The sequence below is a fragment of the Drosophila bipectinata genome, chromosome XR, assembly GCF_030179905.1.
Source record: "Drosophila bipectinata strain 14024-0381.07 chromosome XR, DbipHiC1v2, whole genome shotgun sequence".
Classification (NCBI taxonomy): Eukaryota; Metazoa; Arthropoda; class Insecta; order Diptera; family Drosophilidae; genus Drosophila; species Drosophila bipectinata.
Genome location: NC_091735.1, coordinates 1883259 through 1910008, shown reverse-complemented (window position 1 = coordinate 1910008; position 26750 = coordinate 1883259). Strand labels below are relative to the sequence as shown.

Here is a 26750-nt window from a genome sequence, read left to right as displayed (position 1 = left end):
AAAAACGTCCGACAGTTGCGCAGTTTCCTTGGCACAGCGGTACAGAAGATTTATACGAAATTTTTCCCATATACGCGCTCCCTTAACAGATTGCTTGAAAAAAGGAAAAGGGCTACAGTGGACACCAGAAGCGGAGGTAGCGTTCCAGAGGCTGAAGCAAGCAGTAACCTGTGCGCCGGTTTTAACCAACCCGGACTTCCGGAAACACTTCTGGATTCAGTGTGATGCCAATCATATTGGTATCGGCGTGGTGTTGTTTCCGAAGGACGACAATAAAGCGGAACGGCCGATCGCTTTCTTTTTAGCAAAGCTGAGAGGCGCACAGTTTAATTGCAGTGTGACCGAGAAGGATTGTCTGGCTGCAGTCAAAGCTTTTGAGAGGTTCCGTCCCTACATAGAGATGATGCCGTTCACCATCTTAACGGATCAGCCTTAAGTGGCTGATGTCCTTTAAAAATCTGGAAGGGAGACTGGCCAGATGGTTTCTAGCGCTACAGCCTTACCAATTTAACATTGAGCATCGAAAAGGAAAGGACAATGTGGTGGGTGATACTCTTTAGCGCCACAACGATGTAGAAGAGCTGAGCCTGTTTAACATGGAGACGTCGGCAGTCGCAGGTGAGAAGTACCTGGAAAGAATGAAACTGGTTAAAGAGCGAGGCGATCGATTCCCAGACTTCCGGGTGGAAGAAGGCTTACTTTTTAAGAAGACGTGTTTTTGCCGGGAGGACAGCGAGGAGTTCGACTGAAAATTGTGGATCCCCTAAGAACTTATTGTCTGATATGTCCGCCATGGCATCCCTTCAAGTGATGCCACAGGTCCTAGGGAACGAAACCCCCATTAGAGTCACCCAAAAGGGTATTCCACAGTCCGGACCACCGGCACCGACTGATGCTGCAGTTCTCGTACCTGCGACACCAAAACCCTTACAGGTGATTCCTCCATCGAAACATATATTTGTTTCTCGGCTTGCCCCTGATACTTCAGAGATTGATATCTCGGCTTATATTAAAGCCAAAACAAAAGCCAATATAAAGGTGGAGGACATACAAAAATTTAAATATAATTATACAAGGCGCACGTCTTCTTTCAAGATTCGTGTGCCCGCGCTGATGTTCAAGACGATTTGTTCTCCCAGTTTTTGGCCAGAGAATCTTTTCGTCCAAGAACATCAGCCTAGTTCCATGAGAAAAAAAAGTTAAAAAACCAGTGGGAGTGAGACTTCCCAATATTGGAACCACTGACCAACCCACCACCTCTTCTTTGGCTACTAACCCAAAAAACTAGTTTCCTCATTAACTCTTACCTATCAGAATACTAGGGGGCTACGTAGCAAACTACCAAAGCTATATTCTGATAGTTCATTCTTTGCATCCCATATAATAGCATTTACAGAAACTTGGTTAAGTCCGGAGATCTTTAGCTCCGAAGTTTTTCCAAGTAAGTACACCACTTTTAGACGGGATCGATCTCAGCGAAGAGGAGGTGGAGTCCTCATTTCGGTAGACTCTACTCTTGCTTCTGAAGAGGTGAAATCCCATGAGTTTGGTGACATAGAATTTATTTGCGTTAAAATCACTATGTCCGTTAAAGCTTTATACATTACATGTTCATATATACCTCCTATGTCTGAACCGCCTACATATTGGCAGCATTTGTCCGCCATTCGATACGTCTCTAATCTTATGACGGATCGTGACCAACTCGTAGCGGTGGGCGACTTTAATATCCCAGAATTAAAGTGGTCCAACGTCGATAACTCACCATCTTTGTCACTTATAATTTACCATGACATCACCGCGGGCATGTTTGACATGTCCCTAGGTCAGATCAATCATGTTAGAAATTCGCTAGGTCGGCTTTTAGACTTGTGTTTTGTATCTGATCCTGATGGTACTGCTCTCTCCAGAGCTTTTCCCCCTTCAACCCCAGACGATCCATATCACCCCACACTGGAGGTCTCAATCGAAACCACTCCTGGTATCGATCAGATGTCTCCGAGCGTGGTAAATAAGATTCGCTGTTTCCGTAAAGCTGATTTTCAGAAACTTAATAGCCTTATTGATACATTTGACTGGTCTGATATTCTGGCGTGCACTGATCTTAATGTCACTTTAGAAAAATTTTATTTTACTTTAAATAAATTTTTTGACTCATGTGTGCCTTGGAAATATCCGTCCGCTTCAACAAATCCTCCTTGGTTTAGAAGGTGCCTTACTAACTTAAAAAATAAAAAAAATAAGCTTTTACTTAAATATAAAAAAACCCGCAGTAGTGTTGATTTCTCAAGATACCTACTAGCTCGGTCGAATTTTACCGTGCATAACGCTGAATTTTATAGGAATTATATTGACCGCTGCCGGATTCAATTTACTCAGGATCCAAAGAAGTTTTATAATTTTGTAAACACTAAGCGTAAACACGTATCTTTTTCACCTCTGCTTACGTTTGAAAATTCCTCTGCGACTTCGGATCAGGCCATTGCCGATCTATTCGCAGAATTTTTTCAAACAACTTATTCTCCTCCTAATTTGACTGATCAGCCTTACGCATATTACATTCAAGCAGCAAATCTTATTTTCTGTCCGTCTTTTTCTGAGAACAACTTATTATCCGGTCTTTTAAGGGTAAAACCCATTTATTCGCCAGGCCCCGACGGAGTACCAGGCTGTGTGCTAAAATACTGCGCCAGGGCTCTGTTCAAACCTCTTCTAAGACTTTTCAACTTATCTTTGGAAACCTCGATTTTTCCCCTTAAGTGGAAGGAATCATTTATAATTCCCCTACATAAAAAGGGGAAAAAGTTTGAGGCTGCCAACTACAGAGGCATCTCTAAGTTGTCGGCAATTCCAAAGTTATTTGAAAAATTAATTACCCCTCATTTGCAACACCTATGCTCTTCGATTATCACTCCTTGTCAGCATGACTTTATTAAGCGTCGCTCCACCACCACAAACTTATTGAAGTTGACATCGTTTGTCATAGATGGCTTTTGTAAGGGATATCAAACCGATGTAATTTACACAGACTTCAGCAAAGCATCTGATTCAGTTAACCACTCACTCTTGTTGAGTAAACTGAATATGCTGAGTTTTCCTAAAGACCTCTTAACGTGGATCTCCAGCTATTTAGATGAAAGGACACAAAGAGTCTTATTTAAAAACATACAATCCCGTCTGGTCCGTGCTACATCCGGCGTCCCTCAAGGAAGTCATTTTGGCCCGTTATTATTTACGCTTTTTATAAACGACTTGCCCCCTGCTTTAACGAACTCTCTAGTTCTTATGTATGCAGATGCTGTAAAGCTTTGTCTTCAGTACAAATCCATCTCTGCCCAATGCAGTCTTCAGTCTGACCTTGATAACTTTCAAAAATGGTGTTTGGCTAATGATTTAATACTTAATGGATCAAAATGCAAACATATGTCTTTTTATCGTTCTTGCCCTCTCAAGCTACTTATTCTGGGATTGCCTTAGAAAAATTAACCCAGGTTAATGATCTCGGCATCCTATTAGACATCAAACTTAAAATTGCCGACCATATTTTTTTAATGGTTAATAAGGCTAAAGAAGTCCTTGGTTTTATCAAAAGGTGGTCAAAAGAATTTATTGACCCATATATAACCAAAACATTATTTATTTCCTTGGTCCGTCCTATACTAGAGTACGGTTCATGTGTCTGGAGTCCCCAATATGGAGTACATAAGGACCGCATAGAATCTGTACAAAAGAACTTTTTAATATTTGCACTTAGAGGTCTATACTGGGATGTAAATCTTCAGCTTCCATCCTACAGTACCAGACTTTTACTTATAAACTTACCTAGCTTAACAAATCGTAAGACAATGCATGGTGTAGTCTTTCTGCATAACCATATTAACGGGGATGTAGTTAGCCAGCATTTACTAACACGCTTAAAATTTAACATTCCTAATAGAAGGACTCGAAACTTTAGTCCTCTGTTCCTTAGCCGTTATAGTTCGACATATGCACTGCATGACCCTTTTAGGGTATTATGTTTGAACTACAATGATCTCTACTCTATAACATCTCTTTCCTGTCCCTCTAATTTAAAATATAGAATTTTAAATTTCCTTACTAACTCCTCTTAGCTTAAAAAATTTCAAATAGCTTAATATGTACTAACAAATCGTTTCTCGAGCGCCCCTCCGTCGTCTGGGCCTCTAAGCTTTATGATGAATACAGGAATGCTAGCTGATGCTCTTATTGATGCACAAGCCATTTCCAAATTCTGAAAGACCGCGAAAAAAAAAACTAACGAGTACATTAGTGCAGCAAGCACATGAAGGGGAGATGACGCTTTATGGGGGGATCCAAAAGACATAAGCGAAGCTAAATCGAATGTACTATTGGCGGAACATGGTTTTACAGAATGGGTTACTTCCTGTATCAGCTGTAAAGAAAATAAGCAAACTACGCAAATTATAAGACCGCCAAAGGGAAAAGAAGTGGAAACAGGCAGACCGTTGCAGAAGTTATATTTGGATTTCCTTTGAAAGCTCTGCCAAAGCTTAAAGGCTTAAAGCTCTGCTCAAAGCAACGTCGGTGGCGGTGGCCGGATTCCTTAGAGAACAAATTTTCACGCAATTTGGAGTGCCGGAGACTATACACATAGACAATGGCAGGCAATTTGTTTCTAAGGAATTTGAGGATATGATGCGGCTGTACGGGATATCGCACATGAAAACGGGGAGATATGCACCGCAAGCAAATGCTTCCGAGCGCGTCAACCAGTCGGTACTCGTGGCCATTAGAGTGAATATTGGCGAGGATCATGCCCGATGGGATGAGCGATTATCAGAGGTACAGGCGGCACTGAAGGCAGCGTGCTCGACTGGGGTGTCCCCGTATTTCGCAATGTTCGGGCAGCATATGTTTTCGTACGGGGAAGATTACCAGCTGGTTCGAATGCTAAAGGCGTTGAACGAGTCAGAGATTCAGAAGGTCGGAGAAACAACAAGTCCAGCGTTCCGGGGTAAAGGAACGAAGGCATACGCAGAGGCGGCGCGAAGGTAAAACTTAAAAACCAAGGAAGTAAAGTACTTACCGGGGCAAGAAGTGTATAAGCGGAACTTTGTACTCAGAAAACGTGGAATACCAAAATGTGAAAGTGCAGATTGGTTTAAAGAGGAGTTTAGGAAAGGCAGATGATGTTCCCAAGAATCCAGGATTTGGACCAAAGAAGGCAAGCCTTCACTGGTCCCGACTCCGTAGTGTTCTCTCGTTAGCTGTGTTTTTTTGGGGAATTGATAAATGGTGTAACGTATTCATTTTTACTACGTTACGCTACGTTTACTACGCTTGTTTTAAATCTATTTATTTATTTATTTATTTTTTGTTTAATAAATTGAATTAGTTTATAGGTTATTATTTTTTTTTGTAAGACTGCCTTTCGGGTTTTTCCGGGTGTTCCCATCCCTGCAAATGTTTGTTAACGCGTGCTAGCCCGCGAAGTGGAAAAATCCCGATAGGAAAAAAGGCAAACCCTTACACAGAGTAGATTGATATATAGAGTGTCTGCCTTCCAATTTTCATGATAAATTAATACAAGATCCGAATACCTTTTGTAGATCACAGAAATATATATAATGCCGTTTTTTAAGTTTTCTCCTTAGGATGACAATACGAAGATAAGTGACACAATTCCATTAGCCCAAGAAAGCTCCAGTAACCGCAAATATACTTTGCACAAGCTTTTTGGCCCCACAAAATAATTTTATAAAAGTTCCATCTCTGATACATATACTAAAACTATTGACTTCATAAAAACCATCTAATTTTCTGACACTTAATGATTGAACCATTGACACTGATTTTAAATAACAAATCTAACTTTTTTGTTGGCTTTTAAACTGGAAAGAAAATAAGTTTTTATTCATTATTTAAAGTTTGTACTCATACTGAGTATGTATTTTGATCACTTACATTTTTGAGACAATCTAAGTTTTTTAAGTTCTTATTTAACCAATTCTTGAATGTAACATTTTACTTTGTAAAGTTGTAAAAGTTGTAAACAAAATTTATTAAATATAATAAAATGTGTCTCATAAATCAGCTGCCATTGCTAAGAAGAAAGCTCCCAACCTTCTGAATAAGAGGTAGACAACTTAAGCATTACACTATGAGTAAAAAGGCATAAATTATTTTTTTTGGCATAAACTACAATTTGTACGATATTGAGTTGAAATTTTGTAGGTATATTTTTATAAATGAGGTGAATTTCGATTTTTAATAGTTTTGGAAATTGACCACGCCTACTCCTGAAATTAAAATTCAACAAAGCGGCTGGAGATAAACGCATACCGGCCAAACTTCTCCAGATTAACACGCAACTAATGGCGGAAACACTGCATCCACATTTCTATAATATATGGGAAAGTAAGCGGATCCCAACATCCTGGAAAAAAGGAATCATCATTAAGCTACCGAAGAAAGGAGACCTCAGTGACTGCAACAACTGGCGAGGCATTACCCTGTTGAACACAAGTTACAAGGTACTAGCCACTCTACTGAACGAACGTCTTCAGGAAAAGATCGAGCCAACACTACGAGATGAACAAGGAGGATTCAGACCACACAAGAGCTGCGTAGACCAGGCAAATACACTGCGCGCAATAACCGAACAAACTGTGGAGTGGCGCTCGCCGCTGTACCTCTTGTTCAAAGATTTCTAGAAGGCATTCGATTCGGTAGACAGAGCAGCGATATGGAGGACACTTGCAAGAAAGGGAGTGCCAGTGAAAATCATAAACATAGTGAAAGCTATGTATGATGATGCTGAGCTGGCGGTACTTCACAACGGGAAAATTAGTGCACCCTTCCAGACGAACACAGGCGTCAAGCAAGGATGTTCTCTATCACCACTTCTGTTCAACTTGGTAGTCGACGAAATTATGAGAGAAGTATGCATGGACAGACGCGGAATCACTTGAAACTTCACCCGACATCTATAAGACGTGAATGACATATGTCTCTTGGTACCAATTCGAAGACATTCAAGCCAAAGCTAGGGACCTCGAGATCCAAGCCAGTGCAGTAGGCTTAAAGGTCAACACATCAAAAACGAAAGCTATGCGGATCAGCAACTCCAACACAAACAACATCACAATCGGAGATAATACCATCGACTTCGTCGACAGCCTCACCTACCTCGGTACTATCATAACATCAAATGGTGGAGTGGAAAGTGATGTGGAGAACCGACTGAGCAAAGCGAGGTCTGCATTTGGAAGACTACACAGAGTATGGAGAAACCAGCAGATAAACAGAAAAACAAAGCTGCGCATATTCAACTCGTGTGTAAAATCAACACTGCTATACGGATCTGAGTCGTGGCTGACCTCTCAAAGGATATTGATGAAGCTGCAGGCTTACATCAACAAGTGGCTGAGAATAATACTTGGGGTATTCTGGCCAGACAGAATATCCAATCAGGACTTATGGCACTGCACAGGAGAGGTCCCAATCCAGGAGCAAATAAGGAAACGGAAATGGAAATGGATTGGCCACGCTCTGAGGAAGGAACCAGGAAGCATCGTAAGAATGGCTCTGGAATGGTACCCACAAGGAAGCAGAAGAATGGGTCGCCCAAAGATGACCTGGCGCCGTACAGTACTCCTAGAAATATCCCGGAAGAACATCAGCTGGGACACAATAAAGCAAACAGCGGCAAATAAAGTTATGTGAAGAGCCCTTGTAGAGGCTCTAAGCTCCCGAGAGGAGTAATAAGGAAACAAAAAAAAAAAAAAACTCCTGCACCAAAATTAATTATTAAGTAAATAAAATATTTAAAAAATTTTATTTCAACAACAGTTGATAATTTTTGTATTATAAACAGTGGAAAATTTATTCATATTCTTCTTCTTCTAAACGTATTTCGAAATAGTCGCCATTATCGCCATTTTCACCGTAGCTGAAAATAAGTAAACACTGGGCAACATCCGAGAGTGTTTCACAGACTTCCTCTTGCATTATCAATATTCGGGAGGCGGTAGGGTTCAATAACCTACCGCATTTGTTGCATTTGTGAAAACACTTGAGCTTCATTTTCGGTGCAAGCTATTCCATCAGGCCGACATTTTAATTTCTCCTCAACTATTTTCAAATATGCGGGGTAAATATCGCACCCATGTTGTTTATTTAGTATTTTTATATTTACGTATTGCTTATTAGTTAAACCATTTTCCATAAAAATAGATAGGGCCCATTCGGAAGATATGGGACTAGACTACATTTTAGTGATTATTTTTTTTAAATGACCTACAGATTCTGCCGAAGCCGGTTATTTAGAACAAATCGCATTGACATGCCGCATTTTCATATGACTTTTACCGCGCATACGCGCTAGCGCCAGGATTGATAGTTCGGACAGCCGCCCCCACTACACCTTGGATTCACCGCGCATACGCGCTAGCGAGCCAGGATTAGGAGTTACCAGTTGTTGTCGCGCCCTTCACTACACCTGGGGATACCGCGCATACGCGCTAGCGTGCCAGGATTGGAAGTTGCCGTTTATTCATGGTGCGTCGCGCTCTCGCTGTACCGGCGACACACCGCGCATACGCGCTAGCAAGTTCGGAGTTGGGAGTTGCGTGGCTGGTGACCGGGGTGCTCTCATGCGTTCTCTGACTTGGGCGTGAGTTAACGAGTCGGCCTATCCTTGTTTCGCAGGACTACGCCTGTTGGTTGCGATTTCAGGAGTCGGTAAGGCGTATGCCAGACTTGTCCTTTCCTCACTTCCTTGCAAGGCTACCTGCCGTGGGCGGGAATAGCCCAACTCTACTCTGATACTTTGGGCTTGTAGCCCAAACCGTCCTGCAACGGATCCTTTTCTCAATTGTGCTGCATGTTCTCCTTGCGTTTGGCTGTTGGACTCTCCAAAGGCGGTCCTTCAATTCAAACAACCGAATGTTTTTTTGAAAAGCTCTATCACTTGAATGTCGTACTCTCCAAAGGCGGTCCCCCAACTCAACGCTACAAGCTTTCTAAAAGGACTCGTCCCGATTCGCTCCAATGGGCTTCCTTTTATACTGACTGGATCGCCCGTTTATCCTCCTGGATTCAGCTTTCCAGTCTCCCATTTTTTATGGACTTACAATTACCCCCGCTGATGGGATTAGCTTATGCCTTGGGGCAACAACCCAATCGTGATTTGGTAGCTTGACCTTGTGTTCAAGATGCGTAAGCAGCGGTACTTTCTTTTTTGCACCAGTTAAACCAATTGGCACCCCAGCCTTGTCATCTTGTGACAAAAAAACACTTGAGCAGGGCCGAGAACAGAGGCAATGTTTTCAAAATATTTTATATATGCTGTAGCAAAATATCCATTTATATGCTGCTTTTGATAATCTGATTGGGCTCGACAAAGCTTTACCGGTACCGTTCTCACGTGACTGTTTCCTTCAATCGAGGTAGAGTTTCTGGGCAATAGTCTTAGATAGGTTGCGCTTCTCGACAAGTTAAACCCGTCTTTTTTGAGCTCTTCACGGAGATCAGACAAGGTTTTCACACTTCTAACAAGGTTAGTGCGCCTCCTTTCATCAGCTTCACTTTCAAACATGGCTATATCCAAAATAGTTTTATGGAAAATCGGGAATCTGCCGGCTGTAGATCGTTGGCTACAAAGACTTTTGGCTTCAGGAAATTCCTTAAATAGGCAACTCAATTTTTGTTTTTTTTTTCTGTCTGTATTTATTTTGTGCATCTGCAATTTGTTGCTTGCGCTTGAGGCTTTTCCTTTCTTTTTCAATTTCTTGCCTAGTTTTAACAAGCTTCTTTTGGATTTCGCTATACATTGTTGAATTATTTGCCTGCGCTAGAACTGCTGCTCTCTGAGTAAATGATACAATATTTGCCTTGCCTTTTCTTGCGCAGGCTTTCTGTAGCTTCTTTCGCTGTTGACATTAGTTTTTGACTTTTCATCTACAATAGTAAAGTATTTAAGTGATTTAGTTGGCCTGCTCAGTAATATTTTGGATTATTATTTAGTTACCCTGATCATTCTTTAGATCGATGGAATTGTCATTTGAATCGCTCACTGATTAAGGAATATGAGTTTCATTTTCATCTAATTTTTGATAAAATTTTCATTATCTATCGCTAATCGGCGCGAAACCAATTTTTGAATAAATACTTTTAACAACCAAATTTGTATAAAATGATTACGTAATCATTGTGCAAGACCCTCCCTCTCCATGTAATCAAACATTACCATTTCCTTGACCCCCTAACACCTAAAATTTAATATTTAAATTTTTACATAGATCCTCAATAATTGAATTTTTATAATTCGTTTCCATGTCCGTAATGAACGTCTTCATTGGACCGTACTTTAGAATAAAATTTTCAAATATAGCTTTTGCTACTGTATTTGCACTTTTATCTGGTATTGGTATAGCTAATAGGTATTAAGTTAAATCGCAGATGAGTGTTACTGCGTATTCGTTTCCATTATTAGATTTTGGTAGAAGAACAATCGTATCCACATTCGAAAGCTCTTAATGATTTCAGTATATAATTGCCAATATTTTTATACCCTCGCAGAGGGTATTATAATTTTGTCCAAAAGTGTGCAACGCAGTGAAGGAGACATCTCCGACCCTATAAAGTATATATATTCTTGATCAGGATCACCTCCTGAGTTGATATGAGCATGTCCGTCTGTCTGTTTCTACGAAAACTAGTCTCTCAGTTTTAAAGCTATCGTCTTGAAACATTGCACACACCCTTCTTTCCTTTGCACGCAGTATATAAGTCGGAACGGCCCGGATCGGCCGACTATATCCTATAGCTGCCATATAACTGATTGATCGGAAATGGTATAACTTTGACGTTTTTAAGAGAGTTAAAATTTGACATGATAGCATTTTTTGGCAAAACATTACGACATGCCAAATTTCATAAGGATCGGCCGACTATATCTTATAGCTGCTATATAACTGAACGATCGGAAATGACCCAACTTTCGTGTTTTTGAAGATAGAAAGGTGGAATTTAGTACAGATTCTATTTTTGGTCAGATGATCCGACCTACCAAATTTCATTAGGATCGACCGACTATATCCTATAGCTCCCATATAACTGAACGATCGGAAATGACCCAACTTTTGTGTTTTTGAAGATAGAAGTTTGGGACATTTTTATGTTTGGTTTGTGTATTATAATAAATTGGGTTATATTATCATATTCTTATAAGGATCGGCCAACTATATCCGATGTTTGCGATATATATCCGGTTTTAACTACAAGGGTATATAAACTTCGGCTCCGCCCGCAGCTACGCTGCCAACAGCGTCTCCGCTGCCGCTGTTATATATTCTTAAGTATATAGCTATGATTGCTGAAGCGGAGGTATAAGAAGTTCGCTAGTATTACATTTATGCTGAATATGCAGTTTCGGCGTGAGGCTAAGGCACAGCGAGCGTTTGGCATTTTGGCCACTTAGGTTTATGACCGAGACTTCGAATTACGTTAACACTGCGACAAAGTGTTGCAGTGCGTGCCTCTTTTAGTACTCTTGGTACATAGGGTGCTCGATATATATATTTATATATGTGTGCATATTACAATACATTTACACAAATACAATAAACCCTTGTTCTCTACGTGTACCGGCTATAAAAAAAGAAGAAAGGATAAAAAGGAAAAAGATGTCTCCCACGACACCACGGGCCTTTTTTTTTTAAATCTGTGTTTTAATAAATTTAATTATAAGTCAGGGCTTGTTAAAATTTACTTGGAACATATACATAATAACAATTTAACAGAATAATAATATATGTTCGAAATTGTTCTTAACTGCTTTGCTTACTTTTAATAAAAACAAGAAAGGAAAGCTAACTTCTGGCGGAGCCGAAGTTGATATTACCTTTTCAGTTAAAAACGAATATATATCGTAAACGTCGGCTATAGTTGGCCGATCCTTATGATAATATCATAATAAAACCAATCAATTACAATAAAAAATCTAAACAAAAGTCCCAAGCTTCTATTTTCAACAATACGAAAGTTGATATTTCTACTAAATACCATTTCCGATCGTTCAGTCATATGGCAGCTATAAGATACAGTCGACTGATCGTTATGGATCGGTAAATTTGGAAGGTCGGATTGACAGACCAAAAATATAATCTGAACTAAGTTCCAGCTTTCTATCTTCAAAAACACGAAAGTTGAGTCATTTCCGATCGTTCACTTATATGGCAGCTATAGGATATAATAGGCCGATCCTAATGAAATTTGGCATGACGTTATATTTTGCAAAGGTAGCTTTCTTGTAAAGTTTGTAAAAACTCACTCACTATAAAAACACCAAAGTTACACCATTTCCGATCAATCAGTTATGTGGCAGCTATAGGATATAGTCGGCCGATCCGGGCCGTTCCGACTTATACACTGCGTGCAAAGGAAAGAAGGGTGTGTGCAAAGTTTCAAGACGATAGCTTCAAAACTGAGAGACTAATTCGCGTAGAAACAGACAGACAAACGGACAGACGGACATGCTCATATTAACTTAGGACGTTATCCTGATCAAGAATATATATACTTTAAGAACAAAATTATAATACCCTCTGCAAAGGTATATTTATAATACCATCCTTAAGGTTATAAAAAATGCTTTATATAAGCGATTTATGATTTTAAAGAATAAGTGAAATTTTATCTGTATAAATTTTTCGAAAATATAATGTATACTTATTACCCTCTACCCTTCTTTCTTCATAGGATGAAAAAAATCAACTTCTTATTACAAATATTTGGCTAAAATTAGTAAGTATTTTTCTTGCATTTGTACAAAATGATAATTATGGTAATATTAGTTACGAAAAAGAGATGCATAGAGATTTATGGAATTCCTTCATATTTTATAATAATCAAATAAAAACACGAAAGGAAAGCTAACTTCGGGCGGAGCCGAAGTTGGTATACCCTTGCAGTTAAAACCGGATATATATCGCAAACATCGGATATAAATGGCCGATCCTTATGATAATATGATAATATAATCCAATTTATTATAATACAAAGTCCTAAACTTTTTTCTTCAAAAATACCAAAGTTAATATTTCTACCCAAAACAATTTCCGATCGCTCAGTTACATGGCAGCTATTAGATATAGTCGACTGATCGTCATGAAATTTGGTAGCTCGGGTCGGAGATGTCTCCGTCACTGCGTTGCACACTTTTGGGCGAAATTGTAATACCCTCTGCAAGGGTATAAAAATTCCTGACGAGGTAAAGTAGTGGTGACGAAATCGCCAGCCGCGCCCAAAATATCTGACATCCCTCTGTTTAGCCACTGAAATTTTTATACCCTTATACCCTATAATTATGGTCAAAAGTGTGCAACGCAGTGAAGGAGACATCTCCGACCCTATAAAGTATATATATTCTTGATCAGGATCACGTCCTGAGTTGATATGAGCATGTCCGTCTGTCCGTCGTTCCGTCTGTCTGTCTGTTTTTACGCGAACTAGTCTCTCAGTTTTAAAGCTATCGACTTGAAACTGTTTGTTTTTTAAGATAGAAAGCTGGAACTTGGTACAGATTATATTCTTGGTCAGTTAATCCGACCTACCAAATTTCATACCGATCGGCCGACTATATCTCATAGCTGCCATATAACTGAACGATCGGAAATGGTATTTGGTAGAAATATTAACTTTCGTATTTTTGAAGATAGAAGTTTGGGAAGTTTTTAACTGCAAGGGTATATAAACTTCGGCTCCGCCCGAAGTTAGCTTTCCTTTCTTGTTTATAACTTGTGTTAAGAGGAGCCCTAAATAAATAGGTCTTACTCCAATGAGCTCCTTATGCAAACTGATTTTATTCGGTAAAGTTCTCTTATAAGTACGATACATGAAAATCTTAAATCTATTTAAACTACTTATCAACGAGCTGCACGCTGACCTGCTATGCGACCCTTTCTCAAGTGCGATAAGCGCACCACTTATGTATGTGTTTGTGTTAGCCTGCAGGGGATCGGTTTCAAACCATATGTTTGACTCGTATTTCATGGGTCCGATCCCTTGAAACTCTAAATTAAGAATTTCTATAAAAAATAGTGTTCAATGCTTGAACATTCTGGAAAGGGCCACAAAAAGAGGCGTAAATTTAATGTGTTTTGGATTAATTTGATGTTAATTTAACCTTTGCTTCGATTATAATTTTTAGTGGACTGTATAAATAAATTTGTTCTTTTAATAATTAGTGAAAGTATAATTTAATTTGAATATTTTTTTTTTTTTTGTTTTTTACCGGTCTTTCAGAATTTGGAAATGGCTTGTGCATCAATAAGAGCATCAGCTAGCATTCCTGTATTTATCATAAAGCTTAGAGGCCCAGACGACCGAGGGGCGCTCGAGAAACGATTTGTTAGTACATATTAAGCTATTTGAAATTTTTTAAGCTAAGAGGAGTTAGTAAGGAAATGTAAAATTCTATATTTTAAGTTAGTGGGACAGGAAAGAGATGTAATAGAGTAGAGATCATTGTAGTTCGAACATAATACCCTAAAAGGGTCATGCAGTGCATATGTCGAACTACAACGGCTAAGGAACAGAGGACTAAAGTTTCGAGTCCTTCTATTAGGAATGTTAAAATTTAAGCGTGTTAGTAAATGCTGGCTATCTACATCCCCGTTAATAAGGTTATGCAGAAAAACTACACCGAGCATTGTCCTACGATTTGTTAAGCTAGGTAAGTTTATGAGTAGGAGTCTACTACTATAAGATGGAAGTTGAAAATTTGCATCCCAGTTTAGACCTCTAAGTGAAAAAGTTAGGAAATTCTTTTGTACGGATTCTATGCGGTCCTGATGTACTCCATATTGGGGACTCCAGACACATGAACCGTACTCCAGTATAGGACGGACCAAAGAAATGAATAGTGTTTTGGTTATATAGGGGTCATTAAATTCTTTTGACCACCTTTTGATAAAACCAAGGACTCCTTTAGCCTTATTAACCATTAAGGAAATATGGTCGGCAAATTTAAGTTTGATGTCTAATAGGATGCCGAGATCATTAACCTGGGTTAATTTTTCTAAGGCAATCCCATTAATAGAATAAGTAGCTTGCAGAGGGCAAGAACGATAAAAAGACATATGTTTGCATTTAGATCCAATAAGTATAAGATCATTAGCTAAACAGCATTTTTGAAAGTTATCAAGGTCAGACTGAAGACTGCATTGGGCAGAGATGGATTTGTACTGAAGACAAAGCTTTACATCATCTGCATACATAAGAACTAGAGAGTTCGTTAAAGCAGGGGGCAAGTCGTTTATAAAAAGCGTAAATAATAACGGGGCAAGATGACTTCCTTGAGGGACGCCGGATGTAGCACGGACCAGACGGGACTGACTGTTTTTAAATAAAACTCTTTGTGTCCTTCCATCTAGGTAGCTGGAGATCCACGTTAAGAGGTCTTTTGGAAAACCCAGTATATTCAGTTTACTCAACAAGAGTGAGTGATTAACTGAATCAAATGCTTTGCTGAAGTCTGTGTAAATTACATCGGTTTGATATCCCTTACAAAAGCCATCTATCACAAAGGATGTCAACTCCAATAAGTTTGTGGTGGTGGAGCGACGCTTAATAAAGTCATGCTGACAAGGAGTGATAATCGAAGAGCATAGGTGTTGCAAATGAGGGGTAATTAATTTTTCAAATAACTTTGGAATTGCCGACAACTTAGAGATGCCTCTGTAGTTGGCAGCCTCAAACTTTTTCCCCTTTTTATGTAGGGGAATTATAAATGATTCCTTCCACTTAAGGGGAAAAATCGAGGTTTCCAAAGATAAGTTGAAAAGTCTTAGAAGAGGTTTGCACAGAGCCCTGGCGCAGTATTTTAGCACACAGGCTGGTACTCCGTCGGGGCCTGGCGAATAAATGGGTTTGACCCTTAAAAGACCGGATAATAAGTTGTTCTCAGAAAAAGACGGACAGAAAATAAGATTTGCTGCTTGAATGTTATATGCGTAAGGCTGATCAGTCAAATTAGGAGGAGAATAAGTTGTTTGAAAAAATTCTGCGAATAGATCGGCAATGGCCTGATCCGAAGTCGCAGAGGAATTTTCAAACGTAAGCAGAGGTGAAAAAGATACGTGTTTACGCTTAGTGTTTACAAAATTATAAAACTGCTTTGGATCCTGAGTAAATTGAATCCGGCAGCGGTCAATATAATTCCTATAACATTCAGCGTTATGCACGGTAAAATTCGACTGAGCTAGTAGGTATCTTGAGAAATCAACACTACTGCGGGTTTTTTTATATTTAAGTAAAAGCTTATTTTTTTTATTTTTTAAGTTAAGAGGATTTGTTGAAGCGGACGGATATTTCCAAGGCACACATGAGTCAAAAAATTTATTTAAAGTAAAATAAAATTTTTCTAAAGTGACATTAAGATCAGTGCACGCCAGAATATCAGACCAGTCAAATGTATCAATAAGGCTATTAAGTTTCTGAAAATCAGCTTTACGGAAACAGCGAATCTTATTTACCACGCTCGGAGACATCTGATCGATACCAGGAGTGGTTTCGATTGAGACCTCCAGTGTGGGGTGATATGGATCGTCTGGGGATGAAAGGGGAAAAGCTCTGGAGAGAGCAGTACCATCAGGATCAGATACAAAACATAAGTCTAAAAGCCGACCTAGCGAATTTCTAACATGATTGATCTGACCTAGGGACATGTCAAACATGCCCGCGGTGAAGTCATGGTAAGTTATAAGTGACAAAGATGGTGAGTTATCGACGTTGGACCACTTTAATTCTGGGATATTAAAGTCGCCCACCGCTACGAGTTGGTCACGATCCGTCATAAGATTAGAGACGTATCGAATGGCGGACAAATGCTGCCAATATGTAGGCGGTTCAGACATAGGCGGTATATATGAACATGTAATGTATAAAGTTTTAACGGACATAGTGATTTTAACGCAAATAAATTCTATGTCACCAAACTCATGGGATTTCACCTCTTCAGAAGCAAGAGTAGAGTCTACCGAAATGAGGACTCCACCTCCTCTTCGCTGAGATCGATCCCGTCTAAAAGTGGTGTACTTACTTGGAAAAACTTCGGAGCTAAAGATCTCCGGATTTAACCAAGTTTCTGTAAATGCTATTATATGGGATGCAAAGAATGAACTATCAGAATATAGCTTTGGTAGTTTGCTACGTAGCCCCCTAGTATTCTGATAGGTAAGAGTTAATGAGGAAACTAGTTTTTTGGGTTAGTAGCCAAAGAAGAGGTGGAGGGTTGGTCAGTGGTTCCAATATTGGGAAGTCTCACTCCCACTGGTTTTTTAACTTTTTTCTTCATGGAACTAGGCTGATGTTCTTGGACGAAAAGATTCTCTGGCCAAAAACTGGGAGAACAAATCGTCTTGAACATCAGCGCGGGCACACGAATCTTGAAAGAAGACGTGCGCCGTGTATTATTATATTTAAATTTAGTTATGTCCTCCACCTTTATATCGGCTTTTGTTTTGGCTTTAATATAAGCCGAGATATCAATCTCTGAAGTATCAGGGGCAAGCCGAGAAACAAATATATGTTTCGATGGAGGAATCACCTGTAAGGCTTTTGGTGTCGCAGGTACGAGAACTGCAGCATCAGTCGGTGCCGGTGGTCCGGACTGTGGAATACCCTTTTGGGTGACTCTAATGGGGGTTTCGTTCCCTAGGACCTGTGGCATCACTTGAAGGGATGCCATGGCGGACATATCGGACAATTGCTCAATATTCCTGAGAAATTCGGACGAATTTTTCTCAGTTCTAGCCCTTGGGGTGGCCAGAGATATAAGAGGCTGCATTATTGTCGGCTGAGCATGCTGAGGCGGATCAGAAACAGCGGATTTCTTACGCTTAGGGGACTCATTTAGCAGCTGAAGGCCTCTAAATTGAGTGTCCAGCGCACAGAGCTGTTCATTGATTTTACGAAAACCAGTGATCCGCTTTTTAAATCCATTTTTGGTCTGTCTCATGAACGACCTCATTTCGCCTTGCACAGCACGACAATTCTCACAACAATAATGTATCCCAGACCTACGGGAAATGGCATCCGAAACTGATGCAGTGAAACCGGCACACTTGGCGTGCACGACGTTTTCACATAACCAGCAATGGATGCTAGGCTGGGATGTGGAAATTGTCTTGTTACAAGACTTAATGGCACAGACAAGTTTAAATTCCATTTTATTTTTATTTTTTTTTTTTTTATTTAATAAAACAAAAATTAATATTTAAAAAGTTAAAAAACACAATACCTTGAACCACTGTGCCAAACAAGAAGCCGAAGCGGGAGCTTTGAAAGAGTGCAAAAGAGAAATATAGATAAGCCGGGGAAGAAGCAGAGCTGAGCTATGCTTGGAATAGAATTTAGGCAAATTATTAATTCGACTCCAAATATACCACAGCACTCGCGAAGCGATACGGTTTAGGCTTTAAGATTGTTAAGATTCACAAGATTTAATTCACAAGTATGTATACACCGGTTTACCAATATTTTTAATAAAACGCAGTGCGCACAAAAAAAACACGACCGTTCGCTTGAAAGAAAGAGAGGGAAGTGAAGGGAAGTTTAAACATTTAAAATTATTTAAGCTTTCATTTGTTCTGTTCAACCTAATGTTTGAACAACTTGTTTATCCACTCCAAAAATAAAAAAGCCGAAATAAATAACTGAAGGTTATACGAATATTTATTCTGCAGGCAGATAAAATTGGATGAATTTATGATACGATATTACGATAGACCAAAACAAAAAAGGAAAGCTTACTTCGGGCAGAGCCGATGTTGATATACCCTTGCAGTTAAAACCGGATATATATCGCAAACATTGGATATAGTTGGCCGATTCTTATGAGAATATCATAATAAAATCAATTAATTAAAATAAAATATCTAAAAAAAAGTCCCAAGCTTCTATCTTCAAAAATACGAAAGTTGATATTTCTACCAAATACCATTTCCGATCGTTCAGTTGTATGGCTGCTAAAGGATATAGTCGGCCGATCCTTATAAAATTTGGTAGGTTGGATCAACTGACCAAAAATAGAATCTGTAATAAACTCCAGCTTTCTATCTTCAAAAACACGAAAGTTGGGTCATTTCCGATCGTTCAGTTATGTGGCAGCTATAGGATATAGTCGGCCGATCCCGGTCGTCCCGACTGCGTGCAAAAGAAAGAAGGGTGTGTGCAAAGTTTCAAGTCGATAGCTTTAAAACTGAGAGACTAGTTCGCGTAGAAACAGACAGACAGACGGACAGACGGACATGCTCATATCAACTCTGGAGGTGATCCTGATCAAGAATATATATACTTTATAGAGTCGGAAATGTCTCCCTCACTGCGGTGCACACTTTTGGACAAAATTATAATACCCTCTGCAAGGGTGTAACAAAGAGGTGCAAACAGACAAACAGAAGTGCACATTAGGTTCTTCCTAATTCATAAACTAACAAGAAAGGAAGACTAACTTCGGGCGGAGCCGAAGTTGATATACCCTTGCAGTTAAAACCGGATATATACCGCAAACATCGGATATAGTTGGCCGATCCTTATGAGAATATGATAATATAACCCAATTTATTATAATATAAAATCTAAAACAAGAAAGGAAAGCTAATTTCGAGCGGAGCCGAAGTTTATATACCCTTGCAGTTAAAACCGGATTTATATCGCAAACATCCGATATAGTTGGCCGATCTTTATGGGAATATGAATATATAATCCAATTTATTACAATACAATATCTAAAAAAAGTGCCAAACTTCTATCTTCAAACATACCAAATTTGGTATTTCTACCAAAAACCATTTTCGATTGTTCAGTTATATGGCAGCTATAAGATATAGTCGGTCGATCGTTATGAAATTTGGTAAGTCGGATTACCTGACCAAAATCTGTACCAAGTTCCAGCTTTCTTTCTTTAAAAACACGAAAGTTGGGTCATTTCCGATCGTTTAGTTATATGGCAGCTATAGGATATAGTCGGCCGATTCTTACGAAATTTGGCAAGTCGTATTATTTTTTAAAAAATAGCGCTCACGTAAAATTTGAACTCTTTAATTCGAAAAACACCGAAGTTATACCATTTCCGATCAATCGGATAGGATAGGATAGGATATAGTCGGACTACCGGCCCGTTCCGACTTATATACTGCGTGCAAAGGAAAAAAGGGTGTGTGCAAAGTTTCAAGTCTTTAAAACTGCTTTAAAACTGAGAGACTAGTTTGCGTAGAAACAGACAGACGGACAGACGGACATGCTCATATCAACTCAGGAGGTGATCCTGATCAAGAATATATATACTTTATAGGGTCGGAGATGTCTCCTCCACTGCGTTGCACACTTTTGGACAAAATTATAATATCCCCTGCTAGGGTATAATAATGAAACCTTAGGTTTTAATTTTAAGACGAAAAAAATTGGTTTTTCTTTAAAAACTACTAAGCCAAAAAAGTCAGATTGGGATGATAAAAGTGCCAATTTACGCATATTCAAAATTGGAATGTTATTAGAAGCAAGAAAGAAAAGCCAACTTCGGGCGGAGCCGAAGTTGATATATCCTTGCAGTTAAAACCGGATATACATATATCGCAAATATCAGTTCAGTCCCATCTCTCTTTCTGAAGAAACATCTTTGGCAAATCCGATCAAACCGTTATTTTGCAGCAATAGGATAAAGTCAGCTGATCCTTATAAAATTGAGTAAGTCGGATCATTTGGTCAACAATAAAACCCAAAGAAAATCCCATCTCCCTATCTTTAAAAACACCAAAGTTATGGCATTTCCGATCGTTCAATTGTATGGCAGCTATAGAATATATTTGGCCGATCCTTATGAAATTTGGGACGTTAAATTATTTTGCCAAAATAATTTCTAACTTCAAAAACAACAAAGTTGCAGCATTTCCGATCAATCAGTTATATGGAAGCTATAGGATATAGTCGGCCGATCCCAAACGTTCCGACTTATATACTGCGTGCAAAAGAAAGAAGAGTGGGTGCAAAGTTTGTAGACGATAGCTTAAAAACTGAAACTATTTGCGTAGAAACAGACCGACGTACAGACAGACGGACATGCTTATTTCAACTTAGGAGGTGATCCTGATCAAAAATATATATACTTTATAGGGTCAGAGATGTCTCCTTCACTGCGTTGCAACTTTTTGACAAAATTATAATACTCTCTGGAAGGGTATACAAATTTTTTTGTCCGGAGACTCTCATGTCCCTTACTAAACTGATACCCTTTTGGAAAATGTTTTCACTTTAATTACCTAATTAGAACGATACCTTTCGATTGATACATAACTCAATAAGATCAAACGCATTATACGCCTATATATATTGTTGTATAACCGTATGGCATACGGTTCGCCACCATTTACCTCGTCAAGAGTTTTTTATTTGATTTCAGCAGTTTTTGTTCATAGAAAGGGGAGGGTGGGAAAGTTGTGTTGCAAGCGGACCCCACCCCTCCTATCTGCCAAAATACCCAAGGAAGTCTACCTTTCCTGAGGCGGCTTGCGGTCCCATCCAGCTTCCCGGATGAAGGCAACAAATCCGCGTGGAGCGATCTTCGTAAGGTCTGTTAGGTCCGTGAGTGCTGCTGTACCCTGGAGCTGGCGTCGACTACGCCCAAGCGTGGGGCAGTGGCACACGACATGTGTGACTTTCCTTCTTCTCTACATCCCTGCAGCTCTTTCAGTGGTCATAGTATGGCACCGCTAGTCCAGCCAGGTGCGTTCCTATTAACCAGTGCCCGTGATGGCCTTGATCGCAAGACTGCAGTCCTGCCTATTAAGGGCGATAAGCATCATTGATCTTTTTCAAGAGTGAATGACCTATGTCGTGCGTGAGTTCCTGCAGTTTTGGAGATTCCTCCATTTCCTCAGTGCTACCAGGTCGAAGTAATTCCTGCATTTCAGCCTACACGTTGCTAAGGGAATGCCTACTAGTTCTTTCTCCGGGAAAAAAGGGTTGGTAGTACCTGTCCTTGCTAAATCGTCAGCGGCGCAATTTCCCCCGTGGTCCCTATGTCCGGGCACCCATACGAGGTGGATGTCATGCTGCTTCGCCATCTCTTTGAGAGATCTGCGACAGTCACTCACTGTCCTATAGTTGGATGCAAATTCGTCAAAAGCCCTGAGTACCGCTTGACTATCTGAGAAAATACAAATAGTTTCTTATATGCCATCAAGTGCAGGGGACCTATGTGCTTCTCTGATAGCTATTACTTCCGCTTGGAACATACTACAGAGGTCGAAGTGTTTGAAGGACTCAATTAGATACAGCCGCTTGCAGTGGAAACTACCTTCCACTTAGCCATTCAACTTTGAAACATCTGTGTGCATATCCTTCATATTGTTTGTTTACCGCCACGTTCGGGGATACACACCATTGCGGAGTACCTCTCCCAACGAATCTGTGAATAGACTCTTTTCCTTGTGTCGCCTCAACAGTCCTTTTTACCAGGATCTGCCTGATAAGGTGCACGGATTCATCGTCTACCCCTAGTCGCGTCAGTGCATTGATTATTGAGCATGGTAGGATGTTGTTACATGCACCTTCCATGTTCTATGAAAAGCAAATGGCGCATATTCTTTGTCACTAAATGCCTTTTCGACGAACTCGTTAATGGGCCCTTCCTATACGTGTGCCATGATCCCGAAATGTCATTTGGGTTGATGGTAAGATGAATGTGAAGGCGACAGACTTATTGGTCTAAGTCCTTAGGGGATCAGTGCGATGGTTTCCTTCTTTGGGTATGAAGAAAATCTTCGCTGGCAACCACGTCTCTGGGACGATACCTGTCCTGAAAATTGCTGTGAAGATTTTTCTAATCCATAACCACAGATTGGACCCGGCCTTGGTTAATTGGGCTGGGAAGATGCCATCAGATCCTGAAGATTTAAAGGGCTTGAAACTGTTTATCGCCTAACTGAGATTCCTATTATCTGAGGAAGTATTCGAGCGGAATTCAGTCCCCCTGGCTCTGCGTTTCCTGGACTACCTTCTCCAATGAGCATCCTGAAATATGTGGGCTTGTGATCCGAGGTTTTTGTGTAGCCTACATTAGGTGCAATGGTTGGGAGGACCTTCCTGAGCCGGGAGGATTCCAATGTCCCTTCAATACTCGTGCAGAGTTTGGTCCAGGAATTCCAGTTTGCTCTACGTAGTTCCTGGTTGTAGCGCTTGAGGTCTGTTTATACGCCTCCCAAGCTACTTGTGTGTTTGCTTTACTAGCGAAGTTAAATGCTTTAAGAGTCTTTGTTTTAAAGCAGTGGGGTTCAAAACGCACACATGCCTAAAATTTGAGTGAAAAAAAAACAATGAGAGCACTAATCACTCACTAAGCGAAAAACGTAGTTTTTCATTTCATTTTTATTAAATCAAAAGATAGAATGAGCACTAAAATAGTGTATTTTATTTTAAAGAACATTTTTTTTTAGCAACAGTTCTTAAAAAAATTGAAAAACTACGCTTCTCAATCTATATTTTCTTACGGAGAAAACTTTTTCCAACCCAATTTCTGAGAAACATTTTTTCACTAGAAACATTATTTGTTTAAGTTTGGGCTGTTAAATGCGTTAAAATGGGATCCAATGAGAGAGCCTCTTAAAAAATTTGAGAGCACTCAAATTAGGACACTCCATCTTTCAACTCTGTCTGCTAGAGAGTCTGAGTAAAGAGTAATGTCAAGTACCTTCCTTCTGTTCTTGACAATGAAGGTTGTTTCTGAGCCTCTGTTACCAACCAAAAGTTTTGAGCTTAGGATAAAATCGAATATTGACTCACCACTCTCGGTAGTGTTAGTGCTTTCCAACTGATGATGATGGGCGTTGGGGTCGCTACGTGTGATCAGCTTCTCGCTGAATTTCATCCGCTGTTTGAGTAACGGGTGCAGGGGGCGGGCTCCCCATTCGTGACCCAAGTACGCCGAACATACTCTTAGATGTCCCTTTGGTCTCTCTATTGCTGCGGATATATAATCCGCTGAGATCCCTTATCTTTATTGCTGAGATAAGGTGGCAAAAAGAGGATTCCATTTTTTTTTTTGCGAGGATGCAGGCTTGCCTTTAACCTGTTGGATCGGCTTTACAGAGCCTATACTGCGACATCCCAACCCAAAAATCCTGTCTCCAAGGATCCAGGGTCCTTGGATGAGGGCCACATCAGCTCCACTCTCGGCGAGGTGGAGTAGGATGTCAGCTGATATCTGCAAGATTGTAAGAAAAATCCTGAGACTCTCCAACCCAGTAGCCTCTGCTTCCATCTCCCTTCCATGCTGTCTTCCTCCTCATCCGTTCCTTCCGTGTGCACCTCTTTGGTCGGCTTCATCAAGTCTTGCTCTTGAACGTCTGCCTTAAGGTCGATGCCTCCTAAGTTGCTCCAGGCTTACAACTTAAGAACCCAGACTATCAACCCAGGCTCATAGCCGCACCTTATCTGGTGTCCCGTCTCCTCCAGGATCTTTACAGTGTCCTCATATATCATGAGAACAACCTCGAGTCGGGTTGCACATTTTCAGCAACGCCAGGATGGTGTAAGGATCAGCCGGCTTTTCTGTGATCCATTCTCGCGCCCTCGGCTTGCTGAGGATCTTGTCCCAGTCAACCGCATTCAGTTTTGCACCAGGGTAGACCTCTCCAAGCGTGGCTATCATTCGCTTGATCGCGCGTCTTGGCAAGCTATCGCCTTGACACGTCTTTGATAAAAGCCAGCGTCTTCGCATTCTGGGGATGGTCCTCCGCTCTTCAGCATCTCCCCCATGAAGCGCCCATGTAACTCTTTTACGATCTTTCGCAAGTGGTCTTTTGAATCCCCTTTCCAGGACTCCAATGAGTGTTGCCCCTAGTGACCTCAGCGAACGAGCGGCTAGTCGGCTGTGGCTGTGCCTTCTTTTTATTCGCCTGGGGCGCTCCACCTTCGGTTGACCTCTGCCGTTACGCACTTTGCGAGATCTCTTCGCTAGAGGTGCCTACCTCTGCAGGCTTCTTCGGCTCCAGCCTCCCGCCTTTACTTGTTGAAAGTCAGGGAAAATTTCTCTTGCCCATTTTATAATCTTAGCTTAAGACCATATCGGCTCCTTCTTTCCAGGGTTTGCCTCAGGGGCCCTAGGCCTGCCTGGTTGGTATAGAGGCTGACCCTGAGGTAATCTTTTTCACACCGTTCGGTGGTCCCATGGCTGGCCCCGCTTTATATGGAAAAAAAATTCTAAATTGTGGCATTTGCACCATTTTTGAAGATAGAGACACGAAACTTTGTTGATATAGCTAAAACATACAGATAGATATTCGGTTTTTTTTTTTAACTAAGAATTTAAAACTTTGAAATCGATTAAAGTCAAATGTGGTTCATATTTCACTAATATTTTTTGCTTACCACAAGTGTGGGTGTGCTCATCATGATTTTTTATTTGCTCGACCAAGTTGATTTTTTCATTTTTATACCCTTGCAGAGGGTATTTTAATTTTGTCCAAAAGTGTGCAACGCAGTGAAGGAGACATCTAGTATAAAAGTATATAAAGTATATATATTCTTGATCAGGATCCCCTTCTGAGTTGAAATAAGCATGTCCGTCTGTCTGTCTGTCTGTGCGTCTGTCAGTTTCTACGCAAACTAGTCTGTAAGTTTTAAAGCTATCGACTTGAAAATCTACACACACCCTTCTTTTCCATGCACGAAGTATATAAGTCGGAACGACCGGGATCGGCCGACTATATCCTATAGCTAAAAGAGTTCAAATTTAACGTGTGAGCTATCTTTGGCAAAATAATACGACACGCCAAATTTTATAAGGATCGGCCGACTATATCCTATAGCTACCATATAACTGAACGATCGGAAATGACCCAACTTATTTGTTTTTAAAGATAGAAAGCTGGAACTTAGAGCAGATTATACTTTTGGTCAGTTGATTCGACCTACCAAATTTCATAATGATCGGCCGACTATATTTTATAGATGCCATATAACTGAACGATCGGAAATGGTTTTTGGTAGAAATACCAACTTTGGTATTTTTGAAGATAGAAGCTTGGGGCTTTTTTTTAGATATTTTATTGTAATTATTTGATTATATTATGATATTCTCATAAGGATCGGCCAACTATATCTGATGTTTGCGATATATATCCGGTTTTAACTTTAAGGGTATATAAACTTCCGCTCCGCCCGAAGTTAGCTTTCCTTTCTTGTTTGTAAGTTCAGTTGTTTCCCAAAAAAATTCCATTTTGAGGGGTTGGCAAAATCTGACCGATTGAGGAGAAAGATAACTTTAATAATTTGCCTTTTGGAATCTATTGATTTCAAGCGAATTATTTTGGTTACAATTAGTGACTGATTTAATCCAACAGCCTTCTCCGTGTGAAATCGCTGTTTTTATATACTTTGTCCTGTTGAGCAATGCGATGCTTGCGAATGAGCAATTAGTCATTCTAAATATTTTGATAGCACTAAATATCTATATCGATACTTCAACTTTTGATTCAGAATGAGTTATTTTTATACCCTTGCAGAGGGTATTATAATTTTGTCCAAAAGTGTGCAACGCAGTGAAGGAGACATCTCCGACCCTATAAAGTATATATATTCTTGATCAGGATCACCTCCTGAGTTGATATGAGCATGTCCGTCTGTCCGTCTGTCCGTCTGTCCGTCTGTCCGTCTGTCTGTCTGTCTGTCTGTCCGTTTCTACGCGAACTTGTCTCTCAGTTTTG

The 26750-nt window shown here is 40.0% G+C and overlaps 1 protein-coding gene across 1 annotated transcript in view; it reads left to right on the top strand.

Moving 5' to 3' along the window:
* The window catches only part of nAChRalpha7 (nicotinic Acetylcholine Receptor alpha7), a 1067155-nt gene that overhangs the window by 266001 nt on the left and 774404 nt on the right, over positions 1 to 26750 (top strand). The window contains exon 3 of the mRNA XM_070283181.1: positions 12745 to 12789. Coding sequence (XP_070139282.1) covers positions 12745 to 12789 — 45 coding nt within the window. The remainder of the gene's footprint in view (positions 1 to 12744; positions 12790 to 26750) is intronic.